Source organism: Channa argus, chromosome 11, assembly GCF_033026475.1.
Source record: "Channa argus isolate prfri chromosome 11, Channa argus male v1.0, whole genome shotgun sequence".
Classification (NCBI taxonomy): Eukaryota; Metazoa; Chordata; class Actinopteri; order Anabantiformes; family Channidae; genus Channa; species Channa argus.
This window is the reverse complement of record NC_090207.1, coordinates 1,129,817-1,145,225: the sequence shown is the minus strand read 5'-3', so window position 1 is coordinate 1,145,225 and position 15,409 is coordinate 1,129,817. Positions and strand designations below refer to the sequence as shown.

General features: G+C 41.4%; 1 protein-coding gene across 2 annotated transcripts in view; it reads left to right on the top strand.

Moving 5' to 3' along the window:
* Positions 1-2,123: 2,123 nt before the first annotated feature.
* The window catches only part of LOC137135769 (protein mono-ADP-ribosyltransferase PARP14-like), a 59,894-nt gene continuing 46,608 nt past the window's right edge, over positions 2,124-15,409 (top strand). For both annotated transcript variants that reach the window (XM_067520332.1, XM_067520331.1), the window contains exons 1-12: positions 2,124-2,352; positions 4,083-4,165; positions 6,185-6,212; positions 6,560-6,631; positions 7,212-7,379; positions 7,925-8,050; positions 8,814-8,915; positions 9,397-11,542; positions 12,343-12,495; positions 13,051-13,126; positions 14,174-14,410; positions 14,908-15,126. In XM_067520332.1, the coding sequence (XP_067376433.1) occupies positions 2,175-2,352; positions 4,083-4,165; positions 6,185-6,212; positions 6,560-6,631; positions 7,212-7,379; positions 7,925-8,050; positions 8,814-8,915; positions 9,397-11,542; positions 12,343-12,495; positions 13,051-13,126; positions 14,174-14,410; positions 14,908-15,126 (3,588 nt within the window). In that variant the 5' untranslated portion in view covers positions 2,124-2,174. The remainder of the gene's footprint in view (positions 2,353-4,082; positions 4,166-6,184; positions 6,213-6,559; positions 6,632-7,211; positions 7,380-7,924; positions 8,051-8,813; positions 8,916-9,396; positions 11,543-12,342; positions 12,496-13,050; positions 13,127-14,173; positions 14,411-14,907; positions 15,127-15,409) is intronic.

The following is a 15,409-nucleotide window of genomic DNA, read 5'->3' as shown; positions in this document are numbered from 1 at the left end:
AGTGAGCCTCTTTTTTCTAAGTTACAATCAGAGTCAAGAAGGAGTCACATCCACAGGAAAGTGTGTGTTACAGCTGCACTCTGCAGTGTTTTGAGAGACATGTAGCTCAGACAATGTGGTGGACTGCTGCAAGTGGTCTTATCGCCCCCTCTGTCTTAAGGTCTATCTTCTGCAGGTCTACAACTTCTGACAAACATCAGCACCTTCCAGCCGTCCTCCATCTTTGTCCACAACCAGGTTCTTGAGTGTTTTTAATAAACAAAGTGCATGTTCATGCACACTTCCCTTTAATAACTCTTTGAATTTTCCTTTTTTTCCTTAAGCACCTGTCCAAACCACAGGTCCTCTACAAATTCACTGCTGTTGTGTTGTTGTTAGATCCAGTAAAAGTCCTGCTTTGTGTGACTGCGCCCCCTGGTGGTTCTGCTCATCTCTCATGGGTTTACACCAACATGAACCCGCCTCATGGGGTCTGTGGTGCTTTCTCAATTCTGCTGCTGATGATGCAGAAGATCTTGTAAATGTAATGCAGTACAACATTTGCATCTGAGATGTAGAGTTCTAGTTTGACAAAGTATAAAGTAACAGAAAGTGGAAATCCTCATGTTTGAAGGTACTGGTTTTCTTTATTAATCAGGAGGTAAAATGACATCATTCAATTCAATTCAATTCAATTCAATTCAACTTTATTTATATTGCGCCAATTCATAACAAAGTCATCTCAGGGCACTTTACAGAATAAAGTCAAGATTATAAAGATGTATAAAGAGAACCCAACAATTCCCCCTGGAACAAGCCATAGACAACAGTGGAGAGGAAAAACTCCCTTTAACGGAAGAAACCTCCAGCAGAACCAGGCTCAGGGTGGACGACCATCTGCCTCGACCGGTTGGGGTGAGTGGAAAGGGGAGAGAGAAAAGAACAGAGCAACAAAAAGCAAGAACAAAACATCGGGCAGGTTGGTAGGACCAGTAGCTGCACACTGGAAGACACACAGCTTCAAAGCCGGGGGACACCTGCAGAAAGGGACAGAGAGAGGGGGACAGAGAAGGACAAAGACAACTACGGGAGAGAACACACAGAGTTAATGACATACAGTGGTGACAATTGCGGGGTGAGAGGAGAGGAGAGAGGGTCAAGAGGAGGAAAGGAGCTCATCATGTTTGATCAGATGTAGAAATGTGCTGCAGAGTCAATGACCTAAAGAACTAAAGACTTTTTCAAAGATTTCCCTGCAGAATAACTCGAACAACACGAGCTCCTGATCTATCAGCTGCAGTGTGAGTTTAAGTCCAACAGATCAACAGATCTGAGCTGCTCATAGCTGCAGCTTTTCCGTGTGTTGATTTTCAGTTTCACAGTAAAGTGAATAAAGGGTTCAGACTGCTGTGTGCTAAAGACAAGACCTGCACATTTTGCTGTTGAATTGATCCATTCCCGTTTAATTTCGCCCCATAATAAACTACTTCATCAATACTGGTTTGGATAAAGTGTAAAGTCTCACTAAACAGAAATACACGTTAAGGTAAATGCTGGGTTGAGTTGATTATCTGCAGCCCTGATGTTTCTGCATCACCTGTGTCTCAACATTCACCATGTTAGTGTCTGTTGCACAACATGAGGTTTTAAAGGTAAAATGGATCCAATGTCTCTTTGTTTAAACACACAAACAGAGAACGACACTAACACACCTGGGAGGTCAGAGGCGTAAAATAGAGCAGCAGTAAGACGCCCCCTGCTGGTTCATTTCGGTTTTTTTACTTTTATTTGTTGTATTGCAAATAAAACGTTTGTGAAACTAAGGTGCTTATAAGTGAGATTAAAGTGATGGAAAAAGAAAGAACAGCTAAACAATAACTCGTTCATTTAATGATAAATACAAATATTTCTGTAACATTGCTGGTGTAGTAGTAGTAGTAGTAGTAGTAGTAATGTACCAGTGTACTGGCTGCAGAATGTTTCTGAACCTTCGTGATCATGTTGCTGAACTCACATGGAGCAGGTTTACAGGACACGGGTTTTGCTCTACTCACACCAGGACCCTCGGGTTGTTTCCTTGTTGCTCTGATGAGCTCGGTTTCATTTCTCCGTTTTTCAGTAAAGTGAAAGTAAAAGCAGCCGAACGCTGAAGTCATCGCCGCTCGTCGGAGCCTCAGTTTGTCCCGAACTGCAGGATGGAGAACTGCTCCCCGCTGACCGTGGAGGGGGACTGGAGTCCGGCTCAGACCAAAACCGTGAAGAACAAACTGCAGCTTCACTTCCAGAGCAGAAAGAAGTCAAACGGAGGAGACTGCAGGGTGGAGGTGGAGGACGGAGCCCCGAGAGCCGCGGTTCACTTCAGATCAGAGGAGGGTGAGTCTTGGTCTGCCGGTTTTACCACAAACCGCCGAACCACCGGGCAGGTTTCTGCTGGACCAGATTGATTTAGTGGATTATAGAGTTTCACACAGTCCAACAAACAGAGGAACAGCGAGTTTTTTCAGAGTTTCCACAAAGTGAAACCATCGCGATGAAACGGACGTGAAACGGAGCAGGTCTCCGCAGGTTTTTGTTCCAAAAACTGCAGGAAATGGGAAGTTGTAGCTTGTGTGTGTCACGTTAGAAATGTTTCTACAGTTACTGTAACTGTGAGCGTGTTTAACAGCTGATCTGTTTACTGATGTCCCAGCATGCACTGCGCGTCTCCATCTTCCTGTTCTGGGCTGAGATTCACAGGCACAGAGGACAGTTTAGCCTCTGATTACTTCATTTAAAAGTAACGACGTACAGTTACTGTCGTTTCTTTGTCTCTTTGTGACCATGTTGGATCCACACTGAGCTCCGGGACTTTGTGGTCCAGGAGAATTTTGACCTCTCAGGCCCGTTCACTAATCCCCCTTTAGGTTGTTGATTAAGAAAATAAGTGCTGTACTTTTACTTTTGTGTCAGTTATTTTTAAATCACGTTCTTGCTGCTTTCACTCAAATGAAAGATCAGAATCCTCTTTCCATCATTTAAACCTAGTGACACGTGACAAACACAGTCTCAATTTACTCAGTCAGGTTTGTGCAGCTAATGAATTCAGACACTTACAGGTTTCACCAGTTTTCTTTTTAACATTAGGTCTTTATCCTCTTAATGCTCCATGTTGCCGTTTCCGCTGACGTCTTCTCAAACTGTTTTATTCTGGGTTGGCTGCAAAGCAGCACTGCAGTATCTTCAGTGTTGTGTTTATGCTTCATAGTTTTGTCTTTTCAGCTGTCAAACGGTTTCCTGCTGTGGGACAAGTGGACTGGGAGGGTGAAAAGCTGCCTCTTGCTCAGTGTGGACATATTGTACATTGTAGAAAAGTTCTGTCAGCAGCCATTAAGCTTTTTTTAGTTCTATGAACACTGAACAACATATCAAGATAATTCCCAAGTGAAGATGGTTTACGGAATATTTCTGCACTTATGATCAGAAAAATGGAGAAAACTAAAGAGGTGAAAATTATATGAAGCGTACGTGAATATGTGAGGTCTGAAACGTTCGATTCATGATGATCATTTATTGTCATTGTAGAAGCTACATCAAAGTTCAGTGAGGCCCCTCCCTCCCTAAAACAGAGGGTCATTATAAACCTGCATTTGTAGTGATGATGTGTGTGAGTCATTTACAGGAAACAGGGTGTGTGTCAGGTGTCAGTGCAGGTTTTTACAGCATGATTATTAACACATCATGCTGACGCAGACTGTTTACAGCTTCAGGCTACAAGCTACAACCACAGAACTTACCAGAAGGTGGAACATTTAGTTTAAAGGGAAAAATAAAAGGATGTTAAATAAACTGAGCTCCTGTTTCAGCCAAAGGGAAGAAATGTTTACCTGCTATGATCTGCTTTAGTTTTAACCTCCCTGTTTTAGATTAATTCAGCAGAATTCTGTCACTGATCTGGAGACGTTCTTCAGAAACAGTTTGTCAGGTGTTGGATGAAGCTTTGTATCGGAGACAGTCCAACATCAAAACCTGAACGCGTCCTGTTTGGTTCAGCCGGCAGCCAAACAGTCACCAGGTGAAACGTTCACTGCCCAAAACTGACTGTGTGGTGGCGTTTGTGATTGCAGTGAGAGAGCGAGTCCTGGCCTGTGGAAACCATGAAATCATCGTGGACGGTCAAACCATCCGGTTACGTCTGACTTCTGCAGCAGTAAGTGAAGTTTCTAATGAGCTTTTAATATGTAAACATTGATTTTTTAGGTTCTGGTCCAGGTAAAAACTCATCGACACACTGGTCTCACTCCTGCTCTCAAATCAAACTGATTTATTTAGTATTTCCTGTGTTTTTTTAGTACTGCAGTACTGTAACTTTACACACACTCATCATAGATGTGAGCGATCCATAAACAGCACATATGTCTCTGTTCACTGTGGGGAAGCCACTCAATCTTTGTCTCATCAGACTAAGCTTTTTCTTGATCCATGTGATCAGCTAGTTGATTTCGGAGCAGGAGCTTCGTTTTTTGGACAGCAGCCCTTCAGTCCACGGTGATGACTGTAGCTTCCTAGTTCATGACTGATCTGTGCCATGATGGTTCTTGGGTTGTTCCCGACCATCCAAACCAATGTCCTCTCAGCTAAATTAGATAGTTTGGGTCTGGTCCAAACTCTTTGAGGTTTTATTTTCTCTGTCTCAGCAAAAATAGAAGCCTAATCAAAATATTTAATGCCTAATGTCGCATTTACAATGTGATAATGTTGACGTGACCCCCCCCCCCCCCCCCCCCCCCCCCCCTCCCACTGTCATGAAGTACAAGTACTTTTACTGCTGATGACTAATAAAAATGTCCAGTACTTCAAGTTTAGAAAGCATTTGAATTAAATGTTCTTTGTGGTACAATGTTAAAGTTGTGGACAATCTTTTATTTTGTCATGGAAAAGTCGTCTCCATTCCAGAGCTTTAAAGTCCATAAAGCCAAACACTCTGACCTTCATACATTGATAAATTCCTTCCTGTGTGACGGCAGAAGGAAGTTGGACTTTAACACTCAGCTCCGTCTGTCGTTTTGAAGGCTGCATTCAGACAAGGTGTGATTCTCAGTGGGATCACTGACATCCGGACTGACTGCGAACACATGTACAGTAGGACAATCTAACAACGAGGACAGTGTTTGATTCCGAGGTTTGCAAAACACAGAGGAGTTAACATTTTGATGTGTAATACTTATTACATGTTAACTGCAGAAACCTGGACATGGGCACGGTGGTACAGTGGTTATCGCTGCTGCCCCACAGTTAGAAGGTCCCGGTTTGAATCCCAGCCAGCTGCTGGGAATCTCCAACATGCTTGGTCGTTCTTCATGTGTCCTTTGTAGATCTGTGCAGACGTGTTGTTGGTAATGTGTCGTGTGTCACCAACACGTCACAGTGCTGTTCTTCTTTTTCGTCTTCATGTCACTGGAGTTTTCCCTCATCTTCATGAATCTGTCTTTCTGACTGAGCTGCACCAGTGGAAAGTGACTTTATTCACTCACCAACAATTCAGAGGCGCCTGCAGAGTATTTCAAGGTGCATTGTTTAACATTTAGTGGTGAGTTTGCATATTGCAGCATGTTTATTGCAGCTGCTGCTCTAAATTCAAAACTTCAACTTATTAATTTCAGCTGATTACTCGCTAATGAAAACGTAATTCTGAATATTATCTTCCATTTCTGCAAACAGATTCCTCTGAATTCAACCTTTAATGGGACTTATAAAAGCTTATGAAATATTATGTCATGTTAAAGATCAGATTCATGTTTGTAGACAAAACCAACTACAAAATCTGGACACAGATTTATGCATCAGATTCTCATTTATGGTCTGATGACCTTCACCCTCGTCTGGGGGCCCTTCTGAGGGACTTGACCCCTCCTGTGGGTTGGGAAGCAATAGACTAAACTAGTGAAATGAATACACTCATGTCAGTTTCACTTCAGCTGTGACAGTAAAATACTGTTGAACGAGTACTTTTACTGTTGATGTTTTTTGTGGGTAATAGTTCTCTTTTTTTTCTCTTATATAATATGAAATAATCTGAATGTTTCTTTCACCACTGCTGAACTGAAATCTCTCATTTCTGATCTTGAGCAGTTTACAGTCTGTATGTTAAGCATATTTTACACATAAGCTTTCTTCTATCATCATTTTATTCTGGGATTAAAGTATAATCTTTGTATTTCCTCCTCAGAGACCAATAAATGATGACGACCTCTCAGGTAAAAATACACTCTGTACTTTTTACAAAAGGAGGACGTAGTTTATTTGTTAGGGACTACTTTAAACTGGGGAATGTTGGATTGAGTCACAATACTCATAGTTATATTAATACTGAGCTTAACGTGTGTTGTCATAGGTTTTCTGAATGTGTAGCAAACAGTTTTTTTAAATAGTTCCATAGTTTGGTTTGTGTCATTTATCAAACAATGAACGTCACAGTGTGGTTTTTCTTCGCAGGTAAATATTTTATGAGCATGTTGATGATTTAGTTACGTCAGATTTTACATGTTTCACATCCGAAGATAAAAAGTCTCAAATGGATAAACCTGATTCTCCTGATTCCTAGATTCAAAGGAAAATGAGACTAAGGAGTCAGAAGTTAAAGCTGGAAATGGAGCTGCTGCAGAACAGAAAGGGGGTAAAAAGCAGTAAACTTTAAATGTACAGACAAAGCACAACTACAGGGAGTTTGTACTGCAGAAGTGGTTTTGTTAATATCCTTTAATCTCTAAAATCAAAACATTCTTATTATAAATTCCACTTTCCACCAGCAGATGGAGTTCAGTTGTACTGTTTAGGTATCACAGTCCTGTATTTACTGATATGAATTATTGACCATATTTATGAATGAGAACTGCTACACAATCAAGTGTTCAGCTGCTACATTCTTATTATTTAAGTTAATATCTCAGCTAGAACCACGTGCACTGTCTATTAGTTGCAGTTCACCAGATCAGAATGAAGGTTTGTTAATAAATGAATGTTGAACACATATGTACATATGTGGCTGCCTTTAATAGAACTTTCTTTATTATGAATTAATATTGGTCTTTACAGGGATGTTTCCAGATAAAATATAGTTAAAATATAGTTACCGTATTTTCCTAGCAAATGTTCAAGTTGTTTGGGTCCAATTCTTAAACAATTGGTCATTTAAAATAGAAATAGATTCATCCAGCGTGGAATTAAAATGCGTTTTTTAATATTTCTCCTCTCAGAGTCCGTTCAAAGACTCGCAGCAGTGTTGGAACACGTGCCGGACAACATGTCCGGAGATGTTCTGTGCATGCTGGTGGAGAACATGTCAGGGTTGGACGAGAGCGATTACACTCTGGAGATGATCCCAGAATCTAAAGTAGCTGTGATCACCTTCAACAACTCTGCAGGTAGGAAACAACATGAGTCCATGTCCCTTTTCAGACACAGATCCCAGTGTATTACGGTGAAACTGACGCCAAACTATGGCAGCTTTGCTCATTTAAAGTAAAGCAACTAAACAGAGCCGTGTTCTTCTCACACAGCTGCCTCAACAGTACAAGTGGGATGTTTAAGGTGACGCCCACTGTTGCTGCCTCAGGTTAAAAGAGCAATGACCAGCAGCTTGTGTCTGTACGTTTCCAACATGATTCAAAGTTATGCAAGCAACATATTTTTGATTATGGTCATTGATTCCAGTGAGCAACGTGTTTGTGCGACAGAACTGCTTATTGCAACTACATATAACTAAAGAAGCTCAAAAGATGCCCGGCTGCATTTTAGTAACCTAACTTGTTACCAGTCCTCTGTCTTCACAGTCCAGTAGAAAAAACACTGGTCTTTGGCCTCCATTCAGCTTGACTGATGTGTGTAATTCTGTGTCGTAAAATTCCTCTCTCCCCTCGACTGACGAGCCTGTTTCGGTTTTAAAGAAGTAATCTGGAGTGTTTTGCAGATGTGGAGACATTCCTCACTAAGAGTCAAACCAGCACTAAGATCCAGAAACGTGGACTCGGCGCTCGGCCTCTGGAGGCAACAAAGAGCATCAGAGTAGAGAATCTTCCTCCAAGTGCGGGTGAAGGTACGTGAACTGTTTAAACACTGAGCTGCTTATAAAACACAGGAAAACACTCGTTATTTCAATCTTTAACAAACGCATTTTTCCGAGTTTTGTTTCATATTTGTTGAGTTTTCTTGTTTCATTTTTCACACCCCAGAGTTTTAGTTGTTTATCAATCATCAAATCATAGTTAATGTGTTGACACTTTCCCTTTTTCCATTATTATCCTTTTACCACCTAGTTTGTGTGTTTTCTCCTGCTCTGTGGGGCCACATGCTCAGAGATGTTGTCTGTACAAGACAGTGATGCAGTTTGTTCTAATACTTTCAGTAGCTCCCCTGGAGAATTTGGTGACGGTGGGAGGTTTGTCCTCATTGTGCACTCAGAAGAACTCCCTCCACAGTAGAGCCGTGGATGGTGTTTGATTACCGGTTCGCCTCCTAAGCCTATGAATTTATATAAATGAAAAGAGCAGTGTCATTAAAGTCGAGGTCTGTAGATTATCCACAGTGGTTAGTGGAACATTATCTTAAAGACATAATGTACAATTGGAGCATTTTGATGAAATCTAACGCCGTCTTCACATTAAAACCTATTGTTAGTCTGCAGTGATAATATTATGGGGCAACAAGGTGATGATCAACCTGTGCTTTTTATTACATTTGTCACATTATTCCTTATTGCAGCTTTTGATAGTCCTAGTTTGAAAATGTCCTTTAACTTTCGTATTTGCGGCGTTGATACTATCGTGGTTAATAAGAACCTGTTTCTGGTTCCTTTCCAGATTTTTTGGAGCTGTATTTTGAGAAGAGCTGGGGTCAGCCAGACAATATCATCATGATACCAGAGGAACAGGCTGCCATTGTCACTTTCAGCAGCCCTACAGGTTTTTCATTTTAGCTTGATGTTATTTGCTCTAAAATGTTCTAACATATCTGAGTACCTGGTCTAATGAAGCTAAACTTTATGAGATACTGTGACCAAACAAGAAATGCAGGTTTTGGCCAAAAGAATGTGAACATCCTAACACGGGGACAGGTGATCAGTGAGCTCCAAAGCTCATGTTGATGATAAGATCTGCCTCATACTTGATTTTATCCTCAAAATGATGGATATGGTTAAAGTCACGGCTCCGTGCAGGAAACTTCCACAGCAACATTGCCTGTACAATACTATTGTCACAGGAAAGGGACAAACAAAGTTGTGAAACAAAGACAGAACACTTGCCTAAAATATGTGAGATGTGTGTAAGGTGTGTCTTCAGATCTATAGGACTGAGAACTTTAATAGAAAAGACTACTAGGACTTGTGGCTAAAAGAATAAGAACCACTCACCTGAGCTTTCTTTTTCGTTGTTGTTGTTGCAGTTGTGGAAAGAATCAGCAGGAAAGAAGTCGTTGTGATGCGGTCCATCCCTGTCAAAGTGTATCCGTACTATGAGTCCTTGGGAACAGCCTTGTATGGCAAAGATCGACCAACATGGAAGATGCCGGAGCCGTTCACTGAGCACATTAGCCACGCTGTCTGGAAATTCCTCCTGATGAAGAAACTATTAGAAACCATCAATGATCAGATGCGTCCATACTTCTGCAGTGTGAACATGGATAACGCTGATGTGAAACTCAGCCCTCTCCCGAGCTTTTTGAGGCAGAAAGATCTGACTGCTGAAAATGTAGAGAGCTGGAAGAGCACTGCCCAAAATGCCTTTTGCCTGAAAATGTCTCAATATTCAGCCTTTGAATGTTCAACTAATGCATCTGCTTGGAAAGCAGCAGAGACAGACGTCCGTTCAGTTGTCAAGGAAGATGCTTTCCTAGCACTAGATGCTTCCAGGGGGGCTCTGACAGTGGCCGGCCGAGCTGACGATATAAAACGAATCAGGGCTCCTGTAGAGAACATTGTTCTTAAAGCCATAAATCAGATTGAACGACAGACAAATGGTATCTCTGAGCTAGTGGATTTGTCCCCTGCACTGTTCTACATCCTGAAGCAGGAAGGGTTGAAGAAAGCAGCATCAGACATTTCCCCTGAGATGAACATCTCCTATAGTGAAGACACCCAGAAGTTAACCATTACTGGACTCCCTGGAGAGGTTTTCCAACTTAAATCATGGATCTTGGAGAGGAATATGCATATGAGTAAAAAACAGCTGAACTTGTCCTCGTCTCTTCTAGACTTTCTCAAGAAAGTGGATCCCATGGACATGTCACAAGACCTGTTCTCCTCCCAGGGGATCAGTGCCTTCTACAGCATTGAGCCTAAAGGAGTTTTCCTGATAGGGAGTTATGATCGTGTCCTCGCTGATGCAGAGAGTAAGCTGAACACAGTTTTGTCTTCGCAGACTCTGGATGTGGAAGACCAGAATGTCCTTAAACTACCCAGCTGGGCTGACCTGAACCAACAGCTGTTAGACACCTACAACTCCTCAAAGAAGAGAACAGTGATCGTTCAGATCTACCCAGAGACAAGAGACAAAGTATCGGTGGCTGGTTTTGTAAATCCAGTGAATGAAGTCAGCCGCGGTCTGAAAGAGTTCATTGTGAAATATTCACACTTTCAAGAAACCCTTCGTGTTGAGTCCTGTGCTGTTGTTCAGTTCATCGACAAGAAAAAACTGAAAGATTACACCAGTATTGCTAAAACCTACGATGTGACAGTTCATCTTGATTCACAGAGGCCAAGAATCAGCATCAGTGGGGCTCGTCTTCATGTCCAGAAAGCTAAATCCTGCTTTCAGGAACTGATTAGTACTTTCTGTACTGACGCCTTCACTGTGGACAAGCCTGGAGCTAAGAAGTATTTCATGTCTCAGGGAAGTCTGTTCCTGACTTCAGTAATGACGGAGTTAAACTGTGTGGTTGTGCTTCGTCCAGAGAATCAAGAAGACGAGGAGGAAGAAGAGAACTGTGAGGAAGAAAATGGCCTGTGTTATTGCAAAGTAAAGACTACAAGTGGAGTTCTGGTTTCAGTCAGCAAGGCAGACATCTGTAGGTTCCGTGTTGATGCGGTGGTTAATGCAGCTAATGAGGATTTGCAGCACATTGGTGGCCTGGCTTTAGCGCTGCTCAAGGCTGCAGGACCACAGCTGCAGAAAGTCAGCAATGACTATGTTGCCAAAAATGGACGTCTACGTCCTGGCGACGCCATCACAACAGATGCGTGTAACCTGTCTTGCAAGTGCATTGTACATGCAGTTGGACCACGGTTCTCTGACTCTGATAGAAGAACAGCTGTATCACGTCTGAAAATGGCAGTTAATCAAAGTCTGAGACAAGCAGACGTGAACAACTGCTCCACCATCGCCCTGCCAGCGATCAGTTCAGGTGTGTTTGGTTTTCCTGTTCACCTCTGTGCTGGAACCATAGCTGAAGCAGTGCGGGAATACTGTGACAGTCCACAAGGTCCAGGATCGTTGACTGAGATTCACCTGGTGGACAACAATGATAACACCATCAGCGTCCTGGCTGCAGCTGTGAATAGAGTGTTCTTTGACCTTGGACCTACCATGTCAGGGTAATATTTGTTGTTATACCTTTACTGTTGTTCAGGATACTGAGGAATTAGAGATGGGTAAAAATTTGAACAGTGACAGTAACATTGTGTGAAATTAGCAGAGTAAGGTGTGAAGGTTTAAGTTACTTTCATGACTGTACACTAGAAACAAAGCTATAGACACCAGCTGGTTTCTTTAACTTCGCATTAGGAAAAAAAGAGGAGCGTCCTGTGAAAAGGAGAGTGAATCCCGAATTATACTTATTCAACGATACACGTAAACATCAACGTGGACCTACACTTAGAAACGTTGGCACGTGTTTTTCTGTTACACTTGAACAGCAGACGTTCGTGTCTACAAGAGAGCAGTATCGCGTTAACCAAAGCTCAATTAGCTAAAAATGAAGAAACAATCAATCAATTCATGAGTTCATCAACCAAATAGTTTGTGTCCAATGTGAAGTATATTATTCCATCAAACCCAACATCTGGGCCTCTGTGATCTACGGTTACCCAGAATTCCCTTCTCTGCATAGGTCTGCGTCGATGTTTAGTTCTTAAGTTCAACTACTAATCTGTTTTAAGAGGTGTCGGACTATTTTAACAGACTTGCAGTTCTCAGCTAAAACATCAAGTGTAATGTAAAACTGTTGAGACTTTTCCTGAACTTTAGCAGAGCAGGTAGATGAACCTGGGCAGCTGCTTCCGTTTGCTGTTTTTGTTATAAGCAACTGGCTCCTAGCTGTAGCTGTAGCATTAGATTTGTCCGATTGATTAGACTGAGCGGCGTCAACACTGTCATCCAACTCTAACTTTGGCAGCGGAAACCAGTGGGACCAAGATCGTAGAAAGAGCGAGTCTCCTGTGGGTCGTCAGTTTAGAGGACGAGGAAGAGGAGGAAGAAGAGGAGCTGGAGTTCAGGGAGGCCAGCAGGGCAACAGAGGAGGCCACACCACACCTGGAGGAGCAGGAGGGTAAGGTTTTTCCTTCCCTTTTCTTTTTTTTAACCTTAACTTGTCTTGTCTCAAATGTTAAAAAGGCAACATTATTATCACAAAACTAACTAGGAAGGGTAGTAAGTCAAAAGAGAGTAATAAAAAAAAATATATATATATATATATATATATATATATATATATATATATATATATATATATATATATATATATATATATATACCAGATGCTTCTCCCTTTGGTGATGAATTTGAGTTTGCAGAAACAACATTAAAGTCACAGATAATTTCCAAATCCTGAAATTTATCCTTTGTGGTCTTGTTATTTGATAATTTCTCTAAATTCTTTGCTCCTAATCTAGAACCAGATCAGCTTTAAATCAGTGATGAATTCTTTGCCATTCCCTCGTCACAGCAAAGGCAGTAGTTACACAACTGGTGTCCCAACTCCTAAGATTTCGTCTTTCTTCTTTTCCCAGCTTATTTTGTTGTTATTGATTGGTCGAACTGAGCAACAGCCGACTCATTTTCATTGTTATTCTTTTATCTATGAACCACTTTTAAACGGTTGTAGCCCAGAGAGGATGGAGCAAACCACAGCTGAGGGACTGAAGATTGTTCTCCAAAAGGGAAACATTCAGGGCCAGAATGTGAGTATTTCAAAGCATCATCGCCCCAATTATGGAGTTTTACATTGCTGACATGTGATATGCAACCACTAGACATAAGAGGATTATGTGTGCGTCTTAGTCCAGAGCTCGTCGGTGAAGGCAAAACGGAGAATCCATCCTCGACTGACGTTGATCACATGGTTTCTCTTTTTGTCTCAACACATCTGAATTCTTTTTTGTACTGTTTCAGCAACCAACTGTCACTACAGATCAGGACAGTCCTACAAAAAAAGACCCACATTGTAAAACAACAACAACAAAAAAAAAGTTTGAATCACAGAAACGTGATGAAATGTCCGCAGTGTGTGCATTTACATTTTTTTTTATCCTTAATACAGCTCAGTAGTTTCTCACTTTTTTTATGACTTGCTGTCTGAGTTGTGTCCTGCAGACATTGTTCGGGTTTTGGAGCAAACAAGCCCCCATTGGTTAACACAGATCGACACATTTAATGTAGAAATGTTGGAAACTATGACATTAACTTGTTTAATCCATAATGTTATGAATGATGCACAACTTAAATCCATAAGAGTTCAAGAGCATTAAAAGTCTTTTGCTGCTGATTTGCATTTGCACTCAGTGTCTGGTGCAGTGTCCAACAGCAGTACGGCAGCGCTCAAAGATTCCAGTTGCCCTGGTATCGTTTTTTTCTATTGTGGCACGTGTTTTGTGGAAATAAGTCCAGAGGGGCTGCAGAAAAAGGATCTTCAGTGACATCAATAAATCAATAAATCAATAGATCACATTCCTTGTCCTTCTCACCAATCTTACAACCAAAGAGGAGTCGTACACTTAACAAGCCCAGACATGGTGCGTTTTTGACACGCAAAGAATATTCGCAGCAAATATAGTGGAATGTGTCATGTATGTTTCGACATTGGGGACATTGGAATTTTGGTGAACAGCATAAACTCCTCTGACCAACATTTTGTGTTTTTACTTGAGAAGAATAATCTGAATTAAAATCTGTTGTGATACATTCATACTCAGTTGTAGTCTTAGCCTTGCTGTGATTTTGCTCCACAGACTGATGTCATTGTCAACACCATCGCAGACGACATGAACCTGAACCAGGGAGCTGTTTCCAAAGCCCTGCTGGAGAAGGCGGGGCCCCGCCTGCAGTCAGCTGTTCGCTTTGAGGCCAAAGCCACCATGCTGCAGTCTGGTGATGTCATCATCACCACAGGCTTCGGGCTCTCGTGTCAGAAAGTTTTTCACGCTGTTTGTCCAAACTGGGACAATGGAGCAGGACAGGCAGAGAAGGTGAGAGGTTTTCCTCAGTGATTTTTCACTTTTTTAGTTTCAGCTCCACTTAGTGCAGTATTAGTTACTAATACTGCACTGTAGTAGTATATGTAAATAAATAGTAGTGTATATATAGTATATACACTATATAATTGTATGTATGTATATATATATATATATATATATATATATATATATATATATATATATATATATATAGTATAAACAATACTATTTAGCACTTCGGAGCTCATCAACAGCCAATGTAAATATGTTCATGTTCAATTTGTCTTAATCTGGAAAATAACTAGTGACTCCATTAATCAAAAAAATCTTGTGGTGCTTTCGTCTGAAATGGCGTAAAATAGAAGTAAATACATTTTACTTTTCTTTACTGCTGCAGGGCTTCATGTTGGGGTTTTCATCCAGAAACCTTCAAATCAAATGTCTAAATACCTGTACAGCAGCTTGTCTACATTCACACCTGCTCTCTTTTCCTGTACTTCTCGTCTCAGGCTTTAATAAAAATCATCAGATGTTGTCTGGAGGAGGCTGAGAAGCTGAACATGAAGTCATTGTCTTTCCCGGCCATTGGCACTGGAAACCTAAGCTTCCCCAGAGACCTGGTGTGCAGAGTCCTTCTGAAGGAGATCCACTCCTACAGTGGCAGAAGTCCTCGTCACCTGAGAGAGGTGGTCATTGTCGTCCACCCCAGTGACAGTCAAACTGTGGATGTAAGTTTATGGTTTATACTGAAGACAGTGGCTTGATTTGATGTACCTGCAACATTTGTTGCGGGGTCCTTAGTGACTAGTCTCAGAAACTAATGAATCAGAGGTGAATAATAATGTTTCCCTCACTTTTCTATTACACTAAATGCAACATTGTTGTATTTTTGACAGGTGGTCAGACAAAATAGGAAATTGGAATGTTAACTTGGCTTTATGAGGTAATGAAAGGTTATGAAAGCTTTTATCACCATACCACCCCAGACCCCCAACTGCTTTTTATGAATTA